General features: G+C 37.6%; 2 protein-coding genes across 4 annotated transcripts; one reads left to right on the top strand and one right to left on the bottom strand.

Annotated features, from left to right (window-relative positions):
• Positions 1-1,617: 1,617 nt before the first annotated feature.
• LOC127975402 (kelch-like protein 32) lies at positions 1,618-20,072 on the bottom strand. Of its 3 annotated transcripts, none has more exons than XM_052579446.1 (12): positions 19,871-20,072; positions 18,979-19,207; positions 18,172-18,287; positions 16,864-17,044; positions 12,445-12,552; positions 10,960-11,058; positions 9,920-10,135; positions 6,271-6,997; positions 6,065-6,123; positions 4,787-4,979; positions 2,697-2,791; positions 1,618-2,614 (listed from the first exon to the last, which is right to left on the bottom strand). In XM_052579446.1, the coding sequence occupies exons 3-12, from the start codon at positions 18,192-18,194 to the stop codon at positions 2,453-2,455; spliced, it is 1,863 nt and encodes a 620-aa protein (XP_052435406.1). In that variant the 5' UTR covers positions 18,195-18,287; positions 18,979-19,207; positions 19,871-20,072; the 3' UTR covers positions 1,618-2,452. The 3 variants fall into 3 exon arrangements, with proteins under 3 accessions (XP_052435406.1, XP_052435404.1, XP_052435405.1); XM_052579444.1 differs by having other exon boundaries at positions 19,880-20,072; XM_052579445.1 differs by having other exon boundaries at positions 18,172-18,245; positions 19,880-20,072.
• A 1,009-nt stretch (positions 20,073-21,081) lies between these two features.
• On the top strand, positions 21,082-23,886 carry LOC127975356 (calcium homeostasis modulator protein 6-like). Its single transcript, XM_052579364.1, has 2 exons — positions 21,082-21,789; positions 22,783-23,886. Exons 1-2 carry the CDS (start codon positions 21,250-21,252, stop codon positions 23,209-23,211), a joined length of 969 nt encoding a protein of 322 aa, XP_052435324.1. The 5' UTR covers positions 21,082-21,249; the 3' UTR covers positions 23,212-23,886.
• The last annotated feature ends 215 nt before the right edge of the window (positions 23,887-24,101 follow it).

Below are 24,101 nucleotides of genomic sequence, written 5' to 3'. Positions count from 1 at the left end.
CAATTGGGCAATTAGTTGAAAGGGGTGTGTCCAAAAAAATAGCAGTGTCTACCTTTGACTGTACAAACTCAAAACTATTTTGTACAAACATTTTTTTTTTCTGGGATTTAGCAATCCTGTGAATCACTAAACTAATATTTAGTTGTATGACCACAGTTTTTTAAAACTGCTTGACATCTGTGTGGCATGGAGTCAACCAACTTGTGGCACCTCTCAGCTGTTATTCCACTCCATGATTCTTTAACAACATTCCACAATTCATTCACATTTCTTGGTTTTGCTTCAGAAACAGCATTTTTGATATCACCCCACAAGTTCTCAATTGGATTAAGGTCTGGAGATTGGGCTGGCCACTCCATAACATTAATTTTGTTGGTTTGGAACCAAGACTTTGTCCGTTTACTAGTGTGTTTTGGGTCATTGTCTTGTTGAAACAACCATTTCAAGGGCATGTCCTCTTCAGCATAGGGCAACATGACCTCTTCAAGTATTTTAACATATGCAAACTGATCCATGATCCCTGGTATGCGATAAATAGGCCCAACACCATAGTAGGAGAAACATGCCCATATCATGATGCTTGCACCTCCATGCTTCACTGTCTTCACTGTGTACTGTGGCTTGAATTCAGAGTTTGGGGGTCGTCTCACAAACTGCCTGTGGCCCTTGGACCCAAAAAGAACAATTTTACTCTCATCAGTCCACAAAATGTTCCTCCATTTCTCTGTAGGCCAGTTGATGTGTTCTTTGGCAAATTGTAACCTCTTCTGCACATGCCTTTTTTTTAACAGAGGGACTTTGCGGGGGATTCTTGAAAATAGATTAGCTTCACACAGACGTCTTCTAACTGTCACAGTACTTACAGGTAACTCCAGACTGTCTTTGATCATCCTGGAGGTGATCATTGGCTGAGCCTTTGCCATTCTGGTTATTCTTCTATCCATTTTGATGGTTGTCTTCCGTTTTCTTCCACGTCTCTCTGGTTTTGCTCTCCATTTTAAGGCATTGGAGATCATTTTAGCTGAACAGCCTATCATTTTTTGCACCTCTTTATAGGTTTTCCCCTCTCTAATCTACTTTTTAATCAAAGTACGCTGTTCTTCTGAACAATGTCTTGAACGACCCATTTTCCTCAGCTTTCAAATGCATGTTCAACAAGTGTTGGCTTCATCCTTAAATAGGGGCCACCTGATTCACACCTGTTTCTTCACAAAATTGATGACCTCAGTGATTGAATGCCACACTGCTATTTTTTTGAACACACCCCTTTCAACTAATTGCCCAATTGCACAGCCTTAAGAGCGTGCATATCATGAATGCTGGGTCTCATTTGTTTTCTGAGAATCTACTGAACCTACTGGTAACTTGTTTGCCACGTAGCAATAAAAAAATATACGAAAAACCTTGATTATTATGGTTAGTCACATTGTACTGCTATTATTTTGAACAAGACTGTATATATTGAACAAAATTACTAAGACCTACGTTTTATCTCCCCTGCCATATTTTAAGTTTCTCACTGAGTCTTTCAGAACTTCACCAGTAGAATAGAAATAAAGCTTCTGGGAATAAAGCTTTAGGGAATCTTTAGTTTCAGAGATTCAATGATTCAAGAACTCACTATCGTTAATCTTTATTCCACAACTGCATAAATGTTGTATTTATTAGAGGCATTATGTAAAAAAAAAAATGTGCCCTTACATGTTTTCTTATGGAAAGGGTGGTGGGATGGAGAACAGGCAAGATGCCACCATTGACGCAGATTTTGAAGTTGCTGTGTGTGCACTTGTCGTCATCTGTGGTCATACACATTCAGTAAACAATTGTACGGTCTTCATCCTGAGTTTTGATAAAAGTACAGTTTGTCACAGGCTGAGAAATGACAGTGGCAGAACATCAAGGTCAGAATGGAGAGTGGATGGAGTCCCAAGAATGTTTGATAACAGGTCATTAACACTTCGGCCCTGTCCCAAATGCCGCTCTTGCGTATTTCTTTTGATTTAATTCTGCATGGATTGTTGAGTAAAGTTCATCGTGAGGTATGAACACCCTTTTCATGTTAAAATGATAAATGGGACAACCAGAAATCTTGTGTACTTGACGGACCACAGGTTTACATCAAGTGCACCATTTGGGATTGGGCCATGAAGTGGCTCTTAATCATTCTGACAGATTTACACACTGCTTGTTAAACTGTATTAGCCCGGTGCAGCACCACAGCACATCCAGTTCAGAAATGCATGAATGTCAGTGAAGCCTGGCGATAAAAAACTCTTTAACTTCTTTTCGAAGGTTTTCACATCCATCAGAACACTGGCTCTACGAGATCAATGTATGATCAACAACAGTTTCATCCACCAGTCACAATTTGTGGAAGTACAATAGGCTCTGACATGATTTCATTGGTTCATAGTGTGTTTGTGGGAATGTCCTTGAGTTATGAGCACAGAGGTTAGAGAGCTCCTATCCTGTGATGTGGCACTTGTAGGGTCTGCAGGTTGGGGCAGGTGAAGTATGGTGCAGGCAAAAAACATGTCGCCACTCCATTCGAAGCGAACGGGAGCGTCGGCCCATAAAAAACCTCCTCTTTCCCCTTGGTGCTCACATCTAGCACCTGCCAAACAGACAAATGATGGCATCTCAACACTAATTATCCAACATGTCATTCAAACATATGCACTATTCAATCCACTTACCTGAATGCAGGCAAGTGGTTCATTTGTCCAGATTGAATATCCACCAACCACATAGATTCTGTCATCATGCACGGACACTCCTGCCTCATTTTGGCCTAAAAGAAGAATATAAAGAATATTTCTCTTATAAAAGCAAATGTTTTATGAACCTTTAAGCACTTGTGAAGAAACTTTTTCTTATATTTTGAAAGTATGAATATTTTTTTTTATCCTTTATTTATTTAGCTTGGATGACTTTCATTTCTCTACCAAGGCTCTGATTCTAAAAACTTCTTACCAGCTAAACTAGGTTAATTTCTGCATATATTTTTCCTATCAAAAGTTCATAGTTATTGAAGAATAAAAGTTTAATAGGTAACATACTGCACAATGAGAATTTATAAAAAAATATATATATACACACAATATGATACCATTAAAGGAGTAGTTCAGCCAAAAATGAGAATTCACCCTCACTCCATTCGATATGTATATGGGTTTGTAGAGATTCTAACAGCTGATTTTAAGAAATGTAGCATTATATATCACTTGCTCACAAATGGATACTCTGCAGTGAATGGGTACCGTCATAGCTAATTAAAAAAAATCAAAATAATCCACAAGTAATTCATTCCAGTCCATCTTGTAAAATGAAAACTACATGTTCATAAGAAACAAATCCATCATTAAGGCATTTTTACTTTAAACAGTAGTTTCTGGCCAAAATTCATAATATACTGACATATTTACTTAGAACTGTCTTTTTAAATGGTTAGACCATTTTCACTTGTAAATGATGATTGATGACTGGAGAAAACAATACTATGAATAGAGGCACTCATATTTTAGCCATACCTGAAGCAACGGTTTGAAGTTAGAAACATCTTTGGCTCCACAAGATTGACAGACTTGAATTGTGTGCATTGTCATGGCGCCCATTCACTGCCTAGGATCCATTGGTAAGCAGTGATGTAATGATAAGTTTCTCAAATCTGTTCTGATAAAGCAGCAAACTCATCTACATCTTGGATCACCTGAGAGTTAATTAAGGGATTGAGAGAGTTCTTTTTCAGCAAATTTTAATTTTTGGGTGTACTGTTCCTTTAAAGCACAATGTAAATATCACAGTATATGAATTATTCAGTACTAGTGATGCGCGGGTCAGCTTTTTTTTTCCAACCTGTGGGTCCCGCTTGTCTGAGTATACAGGGTCAGTTGGCCAAGAATGTAAATCTCGATCAGCAATCAGTAGATACAAACCGAAATGTTTAATTTTGCAAGAAAACCTTGTGCTTTGTTCATCTGAACAACTTATTTAGACTATTTATTTAATGCGATCATGCACACACTTTAATAAAGCCAAATCAGTTTTTGTCACAAGTAAATACGTTTGTTGACTTAAGACATAACACATAAGACACTCTTTTTCGCCACCTGCTGTGGCGTATTTGTGTGATATGGAGAAATGGTCACTGAACGAATCAGTGAACGAATCTGAACGAATCATTTTGGTGAACGAACTGAAAATCAACAAATCTCTTGAAATAATCAAAATTTCCTCCACTAAATTCCACGCAACATAAATTGATAAAAAAAATATATATATTTAGTGACCCGCCCCACTAATAAAGTGCCAATTTCTTAACCAGTACCATATTAACTATCCTCAACTATCACACATGGCATCACCTTAGTACATCTGACAGGTGTACCAGTCAGGGGAGTCTGGGCCTAGTGGTTAGAGAGTTTGACTCCTAACCCTAGGGTTGTGGTTTCGAATTTCGGGCTGGTAATACCACGACGTAGGTGCCCTTGATTAAGGCACTGAACCCCCAACTGCTCCCCGGGCACCGAAGCATAAATGGCTGCCCACTGCTCCGGGTGTGTGCTCACAGTGTGTGTGTGTTCACACTTTGGATGGGTTAAATGCAGAGCACGAATTCTGAGTATGGGTCACCATACTTGGCTGAATTTCACGTCACTTTAAAGTAGCACTAATACAATATAGTGCTTCAAAACAAAAACTGTATATGTAGAAATGCTAACTTTATGCAAGAATTGTTGAATACACATTTCTATTACATGGAGTGTGTGTGTGTGTGTGTGGTGACCTGTGAGGAGACTGAATGTGCAGCGTGTCCACTGGTCCATGTCTATGTCATAGGAGTCAATGTGTCTAACCAGGATGCGGTCATTGTTGTAGTCCAGATCGTTCCCCCCCAGCACATACAGCTGCCTTTTTACTGCCGCCATCACATGGTACACCCTCCTCTGCAACATGGGACTGCGTGCTAACCACTGATTCTATGACAGAGGGAATTACAAAAGAAAGAAAAACACACTTTAATTAGTTAATAATAATAATAATAAAATAATTTCAAGCTATAGAATTAATTGAAACATTTAACATATTTCTTTAGCATATTCCAGTGCATGTGTGCGTGCATTTATTTGTGAGAGGTGTGTGTATACGCAGAGATTGCACGAGCAGTGGTGAGTGAGAGTGTGAATATACACGTGTGTGTTTGGCGACCATCTGTTGAGGGTAGTGTGGGTGGGGGGTTGCTGTTCCTGGCAGGTGAATGCAAAGCCACTTTGAATACCAATGAGCCTCTGCCTCCTGTTCTTTCCTCCCCTCTTCTTTCTTTATACCTCTCCCTTTGAAAATGCTCAGTTGCAGTGACCACAGAAGTTCTACGATACTTATTCTTATGTCTTTTTAAATGTAACATTAATAAATTACAGTGGTGGGTAGAGGTGGTTTTTTTTTTTTTTTTTTTTTTTTGAGCATTTGCCCAATGTGAATTAATATTTAATTTCTATTCAATGTTAAAAGCACTTTGTGTTAAAGGCGTATGCAACACCATTGACCTTAATCAGGGTAGATGCCATATTTCATTTTTCACAAATAGATGCACAATCCTTTCAACAGGTTGTAATGTTTTTACTTTGTTGTCAATCGTTTAGTTGATAAAGCACTAAAATATGTCTTAATTCTTGGTAATACAAAAATAAAATGTATAATACATTGTTACTATAATTTGGTAACTACATCAAGGTGTATGAATTATTCATAATTATTAACCAGCAACCATTACAGTATTTTTTTTTATATTTATATGAATTAAAATAAGTTACATTATATTTTTAGTAACTAAAATGTATGTTTAAAAAGTCTGTATTTTAAACAAATAACTCATTATATTTAAATGCTTTAACATGTCTATATTTATATTCATATAATTTTTTCTTTATTAATAAATATATTTAATATATAAAAAACATATTTTTCTGAAATATATACATGCATGTGTGTTTTTTCTTTTTTCATAGAGGAGGAAGATGCACTACCCAACTACATTGGACTCATATAAATACCAATATTTTACCTGTCCTGAGTCATACACCATCAGTCGATTCTGGTACTGAGCGGTGTTTGTGACACCACCTGCAGCAGAAGGAGTCATCATTATATGTTAAAAGCATTACTACAATCAGTTTATGTCTTGGGCCTAGAACTTCTGTGAGAGTCTTATACACATTGGGAGATGTCTGATATATGCCTGATATTGGGCTAAATGTGATGTATTATTACCTGAGACCCAGATCAGCCCATCTGCAACACAACCTGCATGACAGGACAGTGAGCGGTCAAACGGTTGCACATAGGTCCACTTGTTTCTCTTGGGACAGTAGCGCTCCACACTGGGCAGAACCTGCCTCAGTTCATTCCTCCCCCCGATGGCGTAAAGATACTGTCCCAGAGCTCCCAGCACAAAATGCTCCCTGCACGCCTTCATTGGTGCAATATCAGTCCAGCGGTTCACCCTTGGATCGTACCGGCACGCCGTCCTCACCGCACACGTCCGTCCGGTAGCGTGTTCCACCTCCCCACCTGCCACGAACAGGAAGTTCCCCATAACAGCCACACAGTGGTGACTTCGTCCAGCAGGCATGGGTGCCAACTCACTCCAGTTCGAACCCCCGGCAACGCGTAAGTGCTCCTGCGCGGAAGGGTTGAAGAACCGCAGTTCCCGCACACGGCTGACCTCCCGTTTGCGCCCGCCGGCGATATACAGGGTCAATGACTGAAAGCGCGGCGTGGTCCGTGCCGTCTGACGTAAAGGCTGTGCAAATACAGACTGGTGGTAGTCCAACGCCTCCTCCACCAGGGCGGCGACAGTGCTGCTGGAGTTGAGGAAGGGGTGGCTGTTGGCCACACGGTGCAGGGCGGAGACCTCCATCAGGCCATAGCGCACGTGTTGCAGCAGTTCCTCCATGTACTGGTATCTGCAGTCGTGCTCCAGCCAACGCACCAGCAACTAAAGCAGGGCAGAGTGGCTCATCAGTATTCAGCACTGATTCAGGATCAGGAGATCACACTGCTCATATTACAGGCTGCAGCTCACACCATCCACACAATACCGCCTGTCTACGCAGAGCCAACACTTTGTATCATTGCATGCTAATGCTTAAGATACTGTGTCTCTATATAGTGATGAAAAGACAGCTGCAGATGAGATGGGGGGGGGGGCTCTGTGAGCACACACACACACGTACATGAGGTGTGCGTGTGAAGCATGCACACATACACACTCCGGCGCAGCCAAGGGAGTTAGACAAAGGGGAGTTAATTGAACTTGAGAGCAATCTAGACTGTTTAGCTGCAGAGGCATGCGAGTACGGCGGAGATGGCTGGAGATAAGCGATGCCACTCTTGTGGAAACAAAGTGGCTTTTAACACAATCAGCCCTGAGACAGAGAACTTATTATAGAAACCCGAGATCATGGGCCACCACCTCTAGACGTCTCCTACACACAAATGGCAAATTTAAATGCTTGTAATATATTTTTCTTGGAGTATTTCATGATTTAAATTTTACATTTTAATGGCACAACATAACTGGTTTGATTTCATTACGCTTACATAAAATGTTTTACAGTACATTAATTGCAGGAAGGTATTTTAAGGAAAAATCAAGGAGCTTAAGGTAGAGTGTGTTTTTTCTGCACCACTAACAGAACCGAATTGCAGAGAAAATGACTGCTACCAGAAAGGTTTCCCAAACACTCTCCCCTTCTGCCATTGGTTGATAAACAGGAAATCCTGCCCCCAAACTGATTGAGATTATTTTGCTCTGATAGATGCAATAAATAGAGCCACTTTTGAACTCCTTAACCTACTTATGCACATTAGGCATTAAGAAATTTTAAGCCTATAATTATCTTCCTATTATGGCTGATAAAAGATAAATGGCCAGTAACTAACATTTTATATAATACGGTCTACTTTTTTGTTTGAATAAAACTCAGTAAAAAAAAATCAATCAATCAATCAATCAATCATGCTCCAATTGAATTAAGGATATAATTATTACTTTTTTACTCATATAAAAATTATGTTAATTACCAATAAGCCTTTGATTAACTTTATGTTATGGCTGATAAGAAATAAATAGCCAATATATGTAATATTTTATTATATATTTTAATATTGTGTTTGTTTTTTTTGTTTTTTTGTTGTTTTTTTATAAAATGCAGCAGCATACCAAATCATTTAAAAAAAAAGTTTACTCACAATGTCTAATGCCAATAAGCATATAACAATTAATATGTTATGGCTTAAAAGCAAATAATTGCTGATATATAAAATTCTATAGAAATATAAAATACTATATTGTCTAAACAACTTACAAATATTTTACAAATATATATTTTTAAATGCTATTTGTGAATTTAGGCATCAAAATATTAATAGATTGCAATATGAGAAATGTATATTCATGTATTATTATGGATTATAGACTGATCAATTCTTAATGCTTTTAAACACTGATTACCTTGAAGTAAGCACCACTTCATAATTGCATGCACAATTAAAGATCTAATATTGGCCAAAATATTCAGTATGATATCTGTTAAATTAAAAAGTCAAATGATAACCATTGGTACCTATATCTATATCTATATCTATACCTATATAGGTACGTTCCTAAATAGTCACACAGTTAAGTTTTAAGTGCACATAGGTTTCAGCAAAACCCTCCTGTTCCTGTTCGGCGCCATTAGTCATGTAACGCTCTATTGTAGTTGTTTTTTCAACCCTCCTTCTTTTTATAGCCAACAGAAAAGGAGAAAGAGAATGAGTGAGAGAGGAAAATAAGAGAGGGAGGGAGAGAGAGAGAAAGAGTGAGGTGTGAGCGAGACAGCGTCTGTTGACTGTGAAGGTCACACTGGATCAGAGAACTTCCTCGGGGCAGAAAATAAATGAACACCCCCACCCACTCCCGCACGGAGAAAGACAGACAGAGGGTGAGTGCAAGAGAAAAAAAGAACAAAAAAAAAACAAAGAGGAAGATTTGTGATTTCCAGAGCGTTAGACTCGGAGAACTCTGCACGACAATGACTGACAGCCAAACTATATCGAGGGTAGCATTGGCGAGCGCACGTTCGGACCAGTGGAAGGCAGCACCAGCCCCTGTGCCCATCACGCTTCCGTCTGATGCCCAAATTAACCTTCTCTGCAAAGTGAAGGAGGCCCAAAGCAGCCTAATCAGGGCCTGATTATGGCAGCAGCGACTGGTTAAAGGGTCAGGGTAATTGTGCCATCAGAGGCCTGATTGTTTTCAATCAGTAGGGCGGCTGGAGTGACAGCTGGGGGATTGAGGCGCTGATGGAGCCACGGTGGGCCTAATCAGAGAGAGGCTGGGTGTGGGGAGGGGGGTGGTGGGGTTGCCTGATTGGTGCAAATGAATAGTCACACCACAGCCCCCCCCCCCCCCCAACTACAGCCTCCGCCCGTGTGTACATACACACACACACACACACATGATCGAATCGTCCACACACCTTTTTCTCTCACTCTTACACCATAAATTAAACAGGTGGCGTTTGTTTGTAAATATATTCTTAAGCATTCAGATTTACTTAACAACATATTATATTATACATTATTATATAGTATTAAATTATAATATATTACAAATTATAGTGAAAACCTGAACTAAAAATGTTGCCTTAATAGACCCTTGCATTAATGGACCCCTCTTAGTAGTTGGGTAAACTTCTACAGTGGTGAACGAAGTCTACAACATTCCCCAAAATAAATAAAAAACAAAAGCATTTCTATGACTTTACAAAAGAGGAAAAAAAATAGACTGAATACAGCGGCCAGCTAAAGTTTTCCGAATCTGGAAGAAACTAAAACAATAACAATAAAGTCTACGAATCTGCGGCCCACACACCTGCCATATCTCCTCCTCACCGAGGGAGGTGAGGCGGTCGCTTTTTAGCACTTCCCTGAGGAGCCGATAAGGTAGAAGCAGAACTTCCTCTTGTCTGTTCCTCTGCAGCTCAGAGAGGTGATCCACCAGAAAGCTTACTACTGCTTCCTCTAGGGCCGGCAAGTGGAAGAGATCTGCCAGTCTGTATAGGTCCAGGTAGTTCAAACTGTTCAGCTCCTTCAGGCACAGATATAAATACAGACAGATTCACAGTCAGAAGGGCTGTTTTATTCATGCTAAAGTCTATGAACACAAACTCCTTGACCATTACAGTCTAACATGAAATCTTATATGCCCTGACTCGAACACACAAATGCAAACATTAAGATATCACCATGAATGCAGTTGTTAAAATATTGTAATACAGTAAATAGTGTAGTTAAAATAAATGATTACAGGAAGCTTAAGAGAGCTGAATTCAAACAAAATGTCGACAATATCCATAACTGTAGTCTTGAGAATTCTAAGTTAAAGGAAGAATAACAGAGAGAGAAATCCACTCAGGATGTTCCACAGAAGCATGATTAGGAAAAATGTCATACACAGAGACTGACTGCCATCTACTGGTTAAAATGAATAATCAGCACATTTTAAATGTAGTGATTGTCTGAGTCAATTTATGGGATTTCTGGGCTAATTTATGGGGAAAACCTATGGAATTCTGATGAATCGGCTGAAAATCCTTAAGAAATAATGACTAAGATCTCTCACACAAAGGCTTCAGGAGAATATAACACAAAATCATACATAGTCTTCTATGTCTTTTTGAAGCTTAAAAGCTGTACACATTAATTGTAATCAAACTGAAAAGAGCATGAGGGTGAAGAGATGACAGATTTTTATTTCAGAACTACTCCTCTAAGAAGTGAACAGGAAGCAGCAAAATCGCAGCACTTTCAAAAAACAAAATCTAAACACAGTGATGATGTAAAACAAAGATCTGATCACACAGTGAAGTTCTATGTAGTACCCTTTAGGGCAGAAATGACTCTTCAACACACCTGAATGAGATAGTGAGAACAGAGGCTGAGCAGTTCCAGCAGCTGAAGGTGGCTTCCAGCAGACAGGACGTCCTGTATCACTCCTGGCTCCAGCATGATCTACAGACAAAGGACCGGAGTAAAACTATCCTAAAAAACAACAACCTTGCAAGCAGGGGTTTTTGACCTTTTTCAGGCTAAGGAACCCTTTGTGAAGAGAAAGATGGAGCAGTGACCTTTTATTAAATATTTGATAAAAGCATTGCATTTTAAGCCAGCTCTATAATAATATGTATAGCAGACTACTATATTAAATGTCTTCACATACTTTATGATGCTTAGATTGAAAGCCATTAAACTATTCATTAGTAATGCACAGAGTGCATTATATGATCATACAAATACGGTCTCGTTTTAATAAAAATGATATAAGGAAACACACACACACAAAAAAAAAAAAAAGAATAAAGAAAGAAAAAATATTCTTCTCAAAGCGGCTTAAGAGCTAAATCAAAATAAGCCACAAAATGTGTTTCACTCTCTGTGCCACAGATGGTTAGCTCAGATCATGCAAAAAACTGTATTTTTCAGGCTGGTGCAGCTAAAGCACATGTGCATCCAGGAACAAAAATGCAGGCAACGGGTTATTTTAACTGTGAAGGATAGTGAGTGCTACAATTTATCTAATTTAGTTACTGTACATCCAAAGTTAGGGGTCACTAAGGTTTTATAAATGTTATTGACAGAGGTTTCTTATACTGGCCAAGGGTACATTTTTTTTTGTATTAAAAATACAGTAGGAAATATCATTACAACGGAAAATAAAATTTTCAACTTCATTATATTTAAGAATGTATTTTAAATTTAGATATTGCAATGATTATTTACTATTGTTTCATTTTTCAATGATTCTCAGATAAAAAGAAGGTTCCAAAGAACCCCATTTATTTGAAATAGAAATCATTTATAGCATTATAAATGTTTTTACTGTCACTTCTGATCCACTACTGGCCAATATGATACATATTCATTTATATTTGAAAAAATAAATTTGAGCATTAGTATATATATATATATATATATATATATATATATATATATATATATATATTACTGAATCATGGGTGGCCTTATAATATATCTGCTAGCAATGCTATAATGTAAAAGTTGTATAGTAACAGAGAACCAAACACAAACTAAAAAAGTATAAATGTATGTAAATATTCATCTAAAAACATGAACTCACAGTTCACAAATGTATAGTGTGATAAACTCAGGATTACAATTAACCAGAATTAGATGTTCAAGTGTGTAAGCCCATTTGTGAAGCTCTAGAATAAATATTATTATTCACAAGTATTTCACTTATCTGCTCCTACTTCGAGAGGGTTTTCATAATGGGGTCTTTCCAGAACCTAGAGACCCGTCTTTGCTTGAGGCACAGTCAATTTCATTTATTTTGCATGCTCAGGCTCTATGTAGCTGTGTGGGCTATGCTGAATTTACCTGGCCTGTGTAGGCGAAGTCCAGTGCGTGCTTCAGTCCCACGCTAGTCACACCCTGGAGAGTTACCTCATCTGCCTCACTCTCCACCATGCACAAACTGAACATGGCCTGAAGAGACACACACACACAAACATATAAGCAGGATTCACTACAGAACTAGAGTAGAGTAATTTAGCATCCTTTAAATAGGCTTTAAAACCAAAACATCAATAAACTCTTCATTGAAGTCTAAAGAGTCTCGTACTGAGAATGAAATTGAGTCCATCACCATCAATCAGTGCGTACTTCAGTTTCACACACAAAAAATAAAGAGAGCAAGAGGCCAGTGCTGTCCCGCTGTGTTCTCTGGCAGGAGTACACTAATCAAAAGCATTGATTACTGTCACAGAGCGAGCGCAGGATGGTCAATGAACAGAGCCCATGGAGGAGAGGAAGCCAAAGCACATTGGATCATCATTACACCAATCAAATTCAACTGATCAAACCTAACTGCTCCTAATGATGAACATCGTGCTGAATAAAAAAAAAGTGTGATTTATCTATATACCTCCCAAACTCAAGGAGCAATAACTCTCAGATGCAGATTAAGTCTGGTTCAGGATAAAAATTTGTATCAGTGCATAGTCCAGTGAAAGAATCAATAGACATCTAATATAGGTCTTGGCTCAGTCTGAAGCCTCCGTGTGTTAAAATTAGATGCCAAGTGTTTATCATCTTATCTCGGTCACCCCCCCTTCAGAAACTTTTCCCTAAGTAGTATCTCACAATTGAAGTGCCTGGTACAAGTGTAGCCTGTTTTCCTATTTTTAATTTTAAGAGCAGCACTTATTTAATGCCTGACCTCGGCCTCAGATTCAGACTTTCAAAAGAAATCATTAGAGATGAGATTTGTTGACGCTACTTAGAGAGCTCCTTACTGGGACACTAATGCCCAGAAGCAAGACTTGCAGGGGTTTTCTTGCAAGGGGATTGTGGGTTCTAAGCATGACCAGTCCTGAGTCATATGCCTGGCTGGATGACTTCTGTTCTGACCTTGCAAAAGCACAGCATGCTGGTCGGACAGCAGCTTTGCAGGCTAATTAGTTTACAACACTTGCTTTTTGAGCCATATGATAATGCAGAATCATTCAATGCCTCACATCAGTGTTTGAGGCCATACTGCACTGTTATTCTTCAGTTACCAGGCAATCATATTTCTCATGAGCTGTGAATCCAAGTTTTAAGTCTATACAGTGAACCACTAAAACTATGGCAAGAACAAAACAGACAAAAACAACACACAGCATTACCAGTGTAGTCTGATTCACAAATTACTCTTATGAGCTGTTTTTAATAGTTCAAAGAGATGAATTGTGGTTACAGAATCATCATCAGAACTTACTTGTGTCATGATTTTTGCTGATATCATTAACTGTTTAAGATATACTTGTATCTTTAACAGCGTCTTAACAGCATTTGTCGAGATAGATAGATAGATGGATAGATAGATAGATAGATGTTTACTCAAAGAGCTTTGCTATACAAACATCTTTGGACTAATGTGTAATGTCATTATTACAGTGTTTGTCTTTAATGGTAGTGCCACAGGCACTGATTACACCGTTCACATTTATTCATTAGTGCCGCTGATATGTTAAAGCTCGAAAGGGTGCAAAGGGTATCCTGTCATTTGTGCCAATACGTAAACTGGTATAGGTTTTATATATTCTGAAGATAATGCGACTGGTATTGAACTGTATAAACTCTGAGTGTTTTCGTCTATACATATAATGGTTTTGACACCATCTTTTTGTGTTTCAAATAACAAGTCTCTCCTTAAAGGGCACCTATTATGCCCCTTTTTACAATATTTAATATTAGTCTTGGGTGTCCCCAGAGTGTGTCTGTTTAGTTTCAGCCCAATATAAAATGTCATGTTTGGGGTGTATCTAAACAAAAATAAATTTTTTGTAGTGTATCATTTTAAATGCAAATGAGCAGCATTTTCCCACCCCGTCTCCAGAAGAGGTAATCTGTATACGCCTCTCTGCATTGCATCTCTACAGTAATAGATAGCCGGTAGAAGCAACATAACTGAGAGCAAGAGAACCCGGGGTACAGCCGTACATATGGGAACTGCACTATTAGAACTAATCTCACGCTACAAACTGAACCAATATTTTTAATTTTGCATAATAGGTGCCCTTCTAAGGGTTAGTTTACCCAAACATGAAAATTAGCCCCTAAATAACGCAACCTCAAATCATCCTAGGTGTATATGGCTTTCTTCTTTCAGACGAATCCAGTCAGTGTTATATGAAAAATTTTCTTTGATTTTTTAAGCTATTTGATGTCACTTAGTGGGTGTTGCAGTGCTTCAGTCCAAAAGAAGTTAATTAAAAAGCGCCCATCCATTTAAAAAAAAATGTCTCACATGGCTCCGGGGGTTGAACAAAGGCTTCCTGTAGCGAATCAATGCTTTTTTAATCAATGCTGTTGTACACAGAAGCAGCTCTGGGCAGATGACGTAAGGTCCCCTTTGTGCATGCATCTCTGGATGGCTGGGCATTTTTTATTTAACTTATTTTGGACTGATGCATTCAACACCCACTGAGTGGCATTAAACAGCTTGAAAGATCAAAGACCATTTTTAATATAACTCAGACTGGATATGTCTGAAAGAAGAAAGTCATATAAACTTGATGATGAGTAATTTTTGGGCTAATTTTCATTTTTGGGTGAGCTAACCCTTAAACAAGCCCTAAAATTGTAGGTATAATTCATGCACAAACAATGCAGGACCAATTTTGAAATAGCGGTCGACCGATATATCGCCATGGCCAATATTTGGCCATTTTCAAATATCGGCATCGGCCGATAAGTTTTTCTGCTTGGCCGATGCGTTCGAGCCGGGACTTTTATTTTGATGACACTTTCTTGTTTGCTGTCAGCATTAAGCAAATACGCATTTACATTTAACATAACATACATAACATACATAAACATTTACAAAAATTGTGAATTGAACTTCCTTACTTCCTTCTATTTTTATTAAATATTTATCTATTTATTTGTGAAAAATACATTGTCATCTAAAGTATGCTTATTTTACACATTTATTTTTTTTAACCCATTGTCAAATGATTTCCAATTTCGTAAAAAATAAATAAATAAATAAAAAATTATATAGCTTTATATTGGTCCCCTGCTTTCCAAGATATTGGCATCGGCTGTCAAAGAACCAATATCGGTCGACCACTACTTACGATTTAGGGTAAATTGTCTAACACAAATAATTTTGTTATTACCAAGGGCTAACATCAAAAACAGAGGGATAAAAATCTTATCATTCCAGCCCAACGGAGGTAGAGAGCTTCCAGGAGACATATAGAGATAAATATACCTGCCCTATTTAATTCTGTTCTTTGAACAGTGCAGATAATCTTTCTCTTGCAGAGCTGGACGTATGTCTTCTTTGTATGCTTCTGAACAAACCAAAATCTGATATGGTTTTCAGGACGCTGCCGACTTTTCTTTTCCTGTCTTGCGTTCCATGTGAACTGTACATATTTGGATCAGGATTGCACTGCTGAAAAGGAAAATCCTGTAATTTTTTACTCACTATCATGTTGTTCCAAACAGAATATGTTAACAGTATGTTCACGTTACTTTTAATATATAATGACATTTCTGGTTTTATCTCATACGTAGGTTTGGATGGTTTCAGAAGATTTGGAATTTTGCACTCAAGCTGAATGGCAATGTTAGTGGTACATTTATGGTGCTTTTTTCATTTTTGGAACTCAGCAGCACTCGTCCCCATTCGCTTTTATTATTTGGAGAAGAGCAGTGTGAACATTCTGTCTAACATCTCCCTTTCTGTTCCAAAAAAAAAAAGGATATTGATGGAGGCCTTTTTCTGCCACTTTAAAACATACTATAATATACATTGGTAAATCATAATTCTAAAGTCACAAATATGACATTAAGCGTTAGAATTATGAGATACTAAGTCGGAAATAGATAAAGAATAAAATTGATGACATAATTATGACATAAAAGTTGGACTTTTATAATAACTGACCCTTATCTAATAATTTCTTTTTGTATGTCACAACTATAGCTTCTTATCTCATATCTCTTATTGTTCATAATTTAGATTGTCAGATTAGATTGTTATATTGGTCGCTTCCTGACTGCTCTCCACTGTTGTATCATAAATTTTATGTCATAATTATGATGTACCAAAGCATGATTTCTTTCCTATCTGGTGGAAATGGGCTAACAAAAATATATATATTTGGGAGAACTATACTCTTAAAAGATGCCAGCAGAAGTGTAACATACTGTAGAAACCTAGAAACTTGTGTGGCAGACACTCATTGATCATGTTTCATGAGATGGAATCTCTAGTGTAAAATCTCTAGTGTAAAATCTCACCCGGAAGTAATCACTGCAGGCTGCCAGGACTGCCTTGTGAGCATGGAACTTCTGCTCCCCGGCGACCAGGGTGACATCGCAGAGCAGTCCGTCCTTACGCTGCTGATTAAGGGCAGAGAGGACAGAGTCCTGGTGGGATTTGGATTGACACAGCCTCTGTCCTGTCAGCATGTCCTGAGAGCTGAGACACAAGAACAATGCTGCAAGACAAGCCTATGCTTGGAAATCATGAACATCTCATCATGGAATCCTGTGACCAGAAACAATGAAGTGTGTATGTGTCTTTCTGCCTGCCACTGAACATACACATACACTAGGTCTATATCAATATATCTATTCAGTAAGTGAGATGTCATTGATTCTCACTGCTCCCGTGGCCCTGAATAGCTCTTTCCAGCTCAACACATTCATATTTAGCTCACACTCTCTCAGTCTGTACACTGGAAAAAAAATCAAAAATAAATGTTACAAAAAGAATGCATCGACGTTACAGTAAACTTGTTTATTTTTTGTTCAAAAGGGTACTGTACATGTAATTTTATTGTAACGATTTTAAGATAAATATAAATTAATCTAACAATTTTAAGTCTAAATGATAATGTTTTCATATATTAATTGCAGGCAAGATTATATTTATAATACTTTAGCAAGGCAATATATTCACTTTTACAATAAAATTATATTATTATAAGTAAAAAGCATGAACCTTCTTTGAATTAATATGGATATGTGCATTATCAAAAGTTGCTGAATGAACCAACACATTTGTAGGTATTTTTTGTTAGTTATGTGCATAACTGTGTGCATAAATGCTTCTTGAAATATACATGATTTACCCTGATGGCATATGTGGGTGACACTGTGCTCTTTCTGTTATTACTGACAACAGTTGCTGGGGTGGGGGTGGAGGGCACTGCTGAAGTCATCATGTTGCTCTCCATTTTAACTAACTGTAAGTGTTATTTTCACTATATTTTGCAGCTACAAAAATATTTTAATAGCAGTTCATTTAAATTTTTTATCATGTTAATCTTATATGTATAGGTATGAATTGTAGAATATAGTCACCAAAATGCCTCCACAGAGTAGTAAATTGAACAATTTTTTTTTTACAGTATTAGTTAACACAAAGTAATACTGCCTTGGGAGATTTGGATGACCTTAAACATACTCCAGAGCTCTTTTAATAAAGCTGACCTGTCACAACACCTCCCATTAAATCCAGCGGTGTCTACATCAAATTAAAACTCACCAAAGCACTGAGGACACAGTCACCTCTCAAGGTAGACTGAGGTTTGCAGAACGTACCTGGGAGGAGGCTCAGAGGGCATGCTCCTGGAGGGGAGAGGAGGAGGAGGAGGAAGGACTGATCCCTGCTGATACTACAAAACACCAGACAGGCCCGACTGAGCATATGCAGCACTCTACAGTGATAGAACAGAAACAGCTAAGACTGAGAGTGAATAGGGACACAGCCTATATATCAGAGAAGCCTCTGATAGCTTGAATATCTGAGCATCTCAGTGGACCTACTGAGATGAAGAACTTTTAAAGATTTAAACGATTTGCTTTTGTAAAACAATAAAATATCCACTGAGAAATGTATGTGATGCATATTACATGCTATATAAGCATTTATTACAACTAAGCACATTTCCTCCCACAATTCATAAACTGTACTGTAATACATATAATCATTATATAATATGTAAATTGTATGTATACTTTATGATAGCACTTGTTGCACTAGCTTTAAGCTGATAAAAATAATACTAATACAATTTTTTACATTTTTAAACATTTAAAAATTAAATTATGTTAAAACAACAAAGAATTCAATAAAATAAAATCATTGTGTGATCAGAAAGGATGACAACTGCACACTAGCTATAAATGAAACCATCCATGGATATTAAATTAATGAGACTTTTGGAAATGAAACGTGCATAACTGTATAAATAAAACTGCATAACCATCATAAATACAGGCTCAATTTTCTGTATGAAAAGCAAAGGAGTGAAAGTATGACCAGAAATATTTTTGAGAGATTCACTCATGGAAAATGCTCATCCAAAGCACAACAATTAAAAGAAATATAATAAAAACACCACTCACCCTACTGAAGCACAATGTGTTTGGATACAAAACAGCTAGAGGCAAAGTTCATTCTGATCCAAAATCAGTCTGTGAAGCTCCTCTCATAAAGCCACATGTGATGGTCAAATGGTTTCAAGGCAGAGAGTAGGCAAACTGATGCAGGACTCATTGGAGCCTAATGGCCCATCCTGTCTGAGGCATCCCAGCATATATTGATCTGATTACAAAATGACCTTCAGCCAGCAGACTGTAACGTTAGTCCATGGCCGATGGAGAAGAAAAGAAGATGGAAAAGAAAAGACATAAGAGCCATAATACAAATATCCATGATACAGTATGACATATATTTTCTCTACAGCTTTGGTGTGTCACTCAAATGGTCCCATGTATCATCTTTAGCCTGTCACTGACCTACTTAACCAGAATACACCCTTAATCCATCAAAGCAGAGGTGGCTGAATAACAGTGTAAGTCAGATACTGTCGCGTTAAACACAAAGTGCAGGTTATATTACTAAAAAATAATAATAATAACAACAACAACCTGTAGGCGGATGTTATATTGTCCATTATTTGTATTATTTTGACAAGTTAATTGTCACGAACACAAAGCAACACTGTCACTAAATGCAGATTAGAGTGATTGGTCGCCTTCACAATCACTTTTGAACCTCAACTGTCAAAGGTCTCCTAGCAACAGAGCAGAAGCAAGAATATTTGGGCAACAATAAATGTAATCCTCACTGAAGACCCGCCCAGCTGCAACCTCATAACATTCATCTGTGAAGTGTTTCAGTAACGTTACATCCATTCAGCATCCACCCGTCAACACACTGTCTAAACGCTTCTATGTGTTAGAAAATACACATGGTAAAAATACAAACATACACCGGGCTAAAAAGGGCACGCACGCAGTGTACCTTCGCGTCCAGTGTCCTCTTCTCTCGGTCGAACAGATTTTATCTGACGTCGGGTCACTTGGTAACTTTGACTGACCCAAACAAAATATCTGCATCGCCCACGGGAGAAGAAACTGTGCAGAGACTGTGGATGTAGCTCGTCACGTCTGTGCCCGACGCATCTGAGCTACTGTAAACGCTAGTCTTAATCAGTCCCCGCCCCTCGCAGTCACATGCGCGAGATCATGTGTGTCGACGAGGCGCCAAGTATAAAGCGCAAAAACATTGTGAGATTTTCTTATTGGTTTTGAGTTAAGTATATTTGGGTATATGATATGTTGTTTTACAACATAATTAGTGAATAAATAGGCCTACACGTTAAAAAATGTACAATTATTTGTAAAGATTTATAGATTTTAACAAAAAAGCCAGCCACATGAAACTCCCTAATTTAAATTATTAGGATTAAAATATTAAAACATTTTATTGCATAAAACCTGTGAGTCATTTATAAGCTTGGCGACGACGAAGTTTTAAGATGATATTGATTTATACTATTTTTTCTTTTCTTTTTTTCAGAAATCACACTTTTAAAAGTATTTCAAATTAAAACAATTTAGGTCATGTTCAGGGCCCATTGGAAGTTTGCAGAGGCACTCTAGTGGTGGCCCCTGAATGAGAACCACTGGTTTATACTGTAGCCTACTATAGTTGAACTAATAGGCTTGGTGACCTTGGACCACAAAGTAGCACAGGTATGTATATTATGTATATGTTTTTGTAGCAATAGCAACAAAATGAATGAATTATGCCGATGAAGAAAAAAATGTGTTCCATGAAGATTTTGTAAATATCCTACGGTACAAATATCTAATTTTTAATTAAATAAATATTTTTTTTATTAGTAAAATGCATTTAACTTCATTTGGACAAATTTAAAGATTGTTGTTTTTTGCACCTTCGTTGTATCTCGGCCAAACATTGTACTATCCTAACAAACCACACATCAATGGAAAGATTTTTTATTCAGCTTTGATGTACATGAAAAAAAGACCCTCCTGTTTTTGTGGTGCATTCTCACAGACTGCATCATCACACGTGACTGAAAACATGTTTTGCATAGTGTTCCACATTAGATTGCCTTTAAATTAAACTACTGTGTACATTTAACACTTACGTTGTGTTTTTAGTTTCTTAATTTTTCATAAAGTCAGTTTTCCATTACAGCTGAAAAGCTAACATTAACCCGTTCTTCTTAAATGAAGTCTAATTTTGTATCCTTTTATTGTCCGCACGCTTGAAGGTAACACTCAGTATCTAGACGGAACTGAGAGTCATTGTCGTGGTTTATAGTTTAAGAACAGACAGCCTACGGTCATCAGCTGGCAGGCATGGATAAGTTCAAACCTTTGCTAAGCTTCACTCAGAAACAGCAGACCAATTTAGGATTCGGATTGATCGCTCTTATAACTGCTGGCAGCGAGCACATCTTCTCGGTCTTTGCTTTTAAGTGTCCTTGCAATGATTTGAATTTCGTTTATGGCAACGTCTGCCTCCTCGTACCCGCGCTTGCACTGCTCATCTTAAGTTACATGTTGAGCAATAAAACATGGAAATTGTTCACGGGTCTGTGCCTTAGGAAATCGAGGTTATGTCGTTTTAAACACGCGATTGGCTTTTTGTGCGTTTTTCTTCAAATCACCACGACAGCGATGGTCGCTCCTCTCAGCTGGATCGCAGTTGCTCTACTCAGAGGGGTGTATTTCGAGTGCTCGATGACTGGCGCCAACATTACACTTTTTAGACGTCAGCTTTGCAACGAAAAGTTTCCTCACTGTCGGACAGAGTTGGAGAAATTCCCGTGTGATGGAACCTCGATTCCGCAGAGTGAGAGAGTGGCTCTGCTGTCCATCATACGCGCAGAGTCGCAGGTAAGCACTGAGCAGAAAATCACTTCTCTTAGATTTCAAATATAAGACTCGGACAGACATGAGAAGTTTTACTTGTGACCTGACTTGGACTCAGGAGGCCTGTTAGTTGAATTGGGATTCAACTTTTGAGAGGATTTTTTGTTAGACATTGTCGGGGTACAATATGCATACGTTGAGAATATTTAAAGACATTTTAAATACCTTTTTGTCATGTATTTGTGATGCGTACCTAACCTGTAATGTAATAAATAAATGTAAATGTAAATAAATAATGGAAATAGTTGTGTTTCTTCAATGCACTGACGCTGATTAAAATCGCTGGAGCATCAGGGAAATCAAGGAATGCTCCCACCTAGCTAACAAAAACGTTCTAAGAACGTTTTTCCAACGTTTCCATTAAGTCAGGAAATATCCCGTTTTTTTATATATATATATATATATATATATATATATATATATATTTTTTTTTTTTTAAAAACGTTATTTAGGTTAAATTAATGTTATGATTTGAATCCATTTTATCAAATGTTAAAACGTTTCAGAAAAAAAATCCATGAACCATGTTTAAATAATTTAAAACCAGATGAAGTTAAACAAACTAGAATTATAACTGTTCATAAGTTTGAAAGAACGTTGCCAAAATTCTGATAACGTTTCCTGTTAGCTAGGTTTGCAAACTTTAGATCACTCCGACTAACTTGTAGTCTATTATTCATAGTCATGAACAAAAATCTTTAGGTCTAACACAAAAAAATATTTTTAAATGCATTAATAAAGGAAATTTTCTCATTGACATTTAAAAAAAAAAAAAAAAAAAAACAAAGGCAGGAGTGGCATTTACAGGCAGAAGCCTAAACGTCCTTACCTCGATTTAAGGTCCTCTACAGTCATCTTACCAAATCTATAGTGGTACTGTATGTTTAAAACATCTCAATTTTATTTTTCAGCAAATATGTCTCTTAATATTTGAATAATTCTGGAAAATACTTCTAGGTACTTGGTTGGATCCTGATAGGCTCTGTGATGGCGTTCACTTTTCTGCTCACATGCATGGCCAGATGCTATTCTCCAATCAGTTACATGCAGCTAAAGTTTTGGCGGGTGTACACTCAGAAGGAGAGTGAGTTTTTGGACAGCTATACAGATAAGCATGCTGAAAACCTTGCAAAGAGAAACATATCAAGTTTCTTTGATTTAACCAAACCCATTCCTATGAAGAGTCCACCCAGACAGGCCTGGGAGAAGATATCCTCCTTTTACAAGTTCCGAAGCATGGACAGATACTACAGCATCCTGCACAAGTATGTGTGCACTTGTGAGGACCTTGAAAATCCAGCAGTAAGGCCTTCGGTGAGGTCTGAAAATGATTTTTCAAACCCAGCAGCACTTGCTTTTGTGGATGAAGGCAAACTGGTCCTGTAGGCGCTGTCTAATTGATAGCTTTTCATGCTTTACCCTGTTATTATGGGCATAAACAGAGCTGTACTTGCTGCTTTATTTTCTGTGCCTTTTACAGTGTCTGTTCACTGTTCTTCTTGAATTGCTATTTGATATTTTCTTTTGAATACTACAATTGTATGATTTTAACATTACTGGGGTTTTGCTGTATAATTAGAATTTTGTCTGTCAAGATATTTTTATATATGAACGATAAAAAAGAGCTTTTTTCATAATTGTCAGTTGTTTTCCTCATTCATTAGTATTTGAGCAGCTGTGCCCTGACCATTTCTAAAGGACTGTACGAACAAACAGTTACATTATATGCTAGGCTTTTGGTGTCACTTCATGTTGCATCATGCACATAATGATTAGTGATCTCATATTTCAACAGGCAGCACTTTCATGCTTTTTTCATGAAGTAATAATGTATCATTTGAAAATTACACTGCTAAAAGCTCACTCAAAAAAAAAAATCAATATTCATTAAGTTCTACCATTTGCGGTTAGCGTTAAGGTTTAAAATCTTTATGGGAGAAGTGCAGGGCACAACAGTCAGCACCAGAGCAGAACAGAAACCGTCTCCTCATACAGAACCAGAATGAATCACTTCCTTTTTAACTAGTTTGAAGCATTATGTTGCAATACACCTCTGTTTGAACCAGCATGCATGAATCCTCTTTTCCAGCCTCTAGCTTTCCAAATTCCATTGCTAGCAACCTTCAGATTCTGGAATTCCAATCATAAAAAGCACACTGTGTGGCCTGTATTGCATTGTTAGGATTTTATATGTTTGACTGCTGTTGCATGATGTGTAAATGTGCCCAAACACATCTGTAGTCTGTTGTGACTTCTGGCAGAACCTGATGGGCTGG

This window comes from Carassius gibelio, chromosome B16 (genome assembly GCF_023724105.1).
Source record: "Carassius gibelio isolate Cgi1373 ecotype wild population from Czech Republic chromosome B16, carGib1.2-hapl.c, whole genome shotgun sequence".
Taxonomy (NCBI): domain Eukaryota; kingdom Metazoa; phylum Chordata; class Actinopteri; order Cypriniformes; family Cyprinidae; genus Carassius; species Carassius gibelio.
This window is presented reverse-complemented; position numbering and strand designations above follow the sequence as displayed.

Coding starts and splice junctions, on each gene's coding strand:
- LOC127975402 (XM_052579446.1), bottom strand. CDS start 18,194: ATGCCCTCTGAGCCTCCTCCCAG. Junction 11,059..12,444: donor ACTTCGCCTACACAGGCCAG/GTAAATTCAGCA, acceptor CTTTGTCTGTAG/ATCATGCTGGAGCCAGGAGT. Junction 2,792..4,786: donor CACATTCAGTCTCCTCACAG/GTCACCACACAC, acceptor TTCTTCTTTTAG/GCCAAAATGAGGCAGGAGTG.
- LOC127975356 (XM_052579364.1), top strand. CDS start 21,250: ATGGATAAGTTCAAACCTTTGCTAAGCTTCACTCAGAAACAGCAGACC. Junction 21,790..22,782: donor TCATACGCGCAGAGTCGCAG/GTAAGCACTGAG, acceptor AAATACTTCTAG/GTACTTGGTTGGATCCTGAT.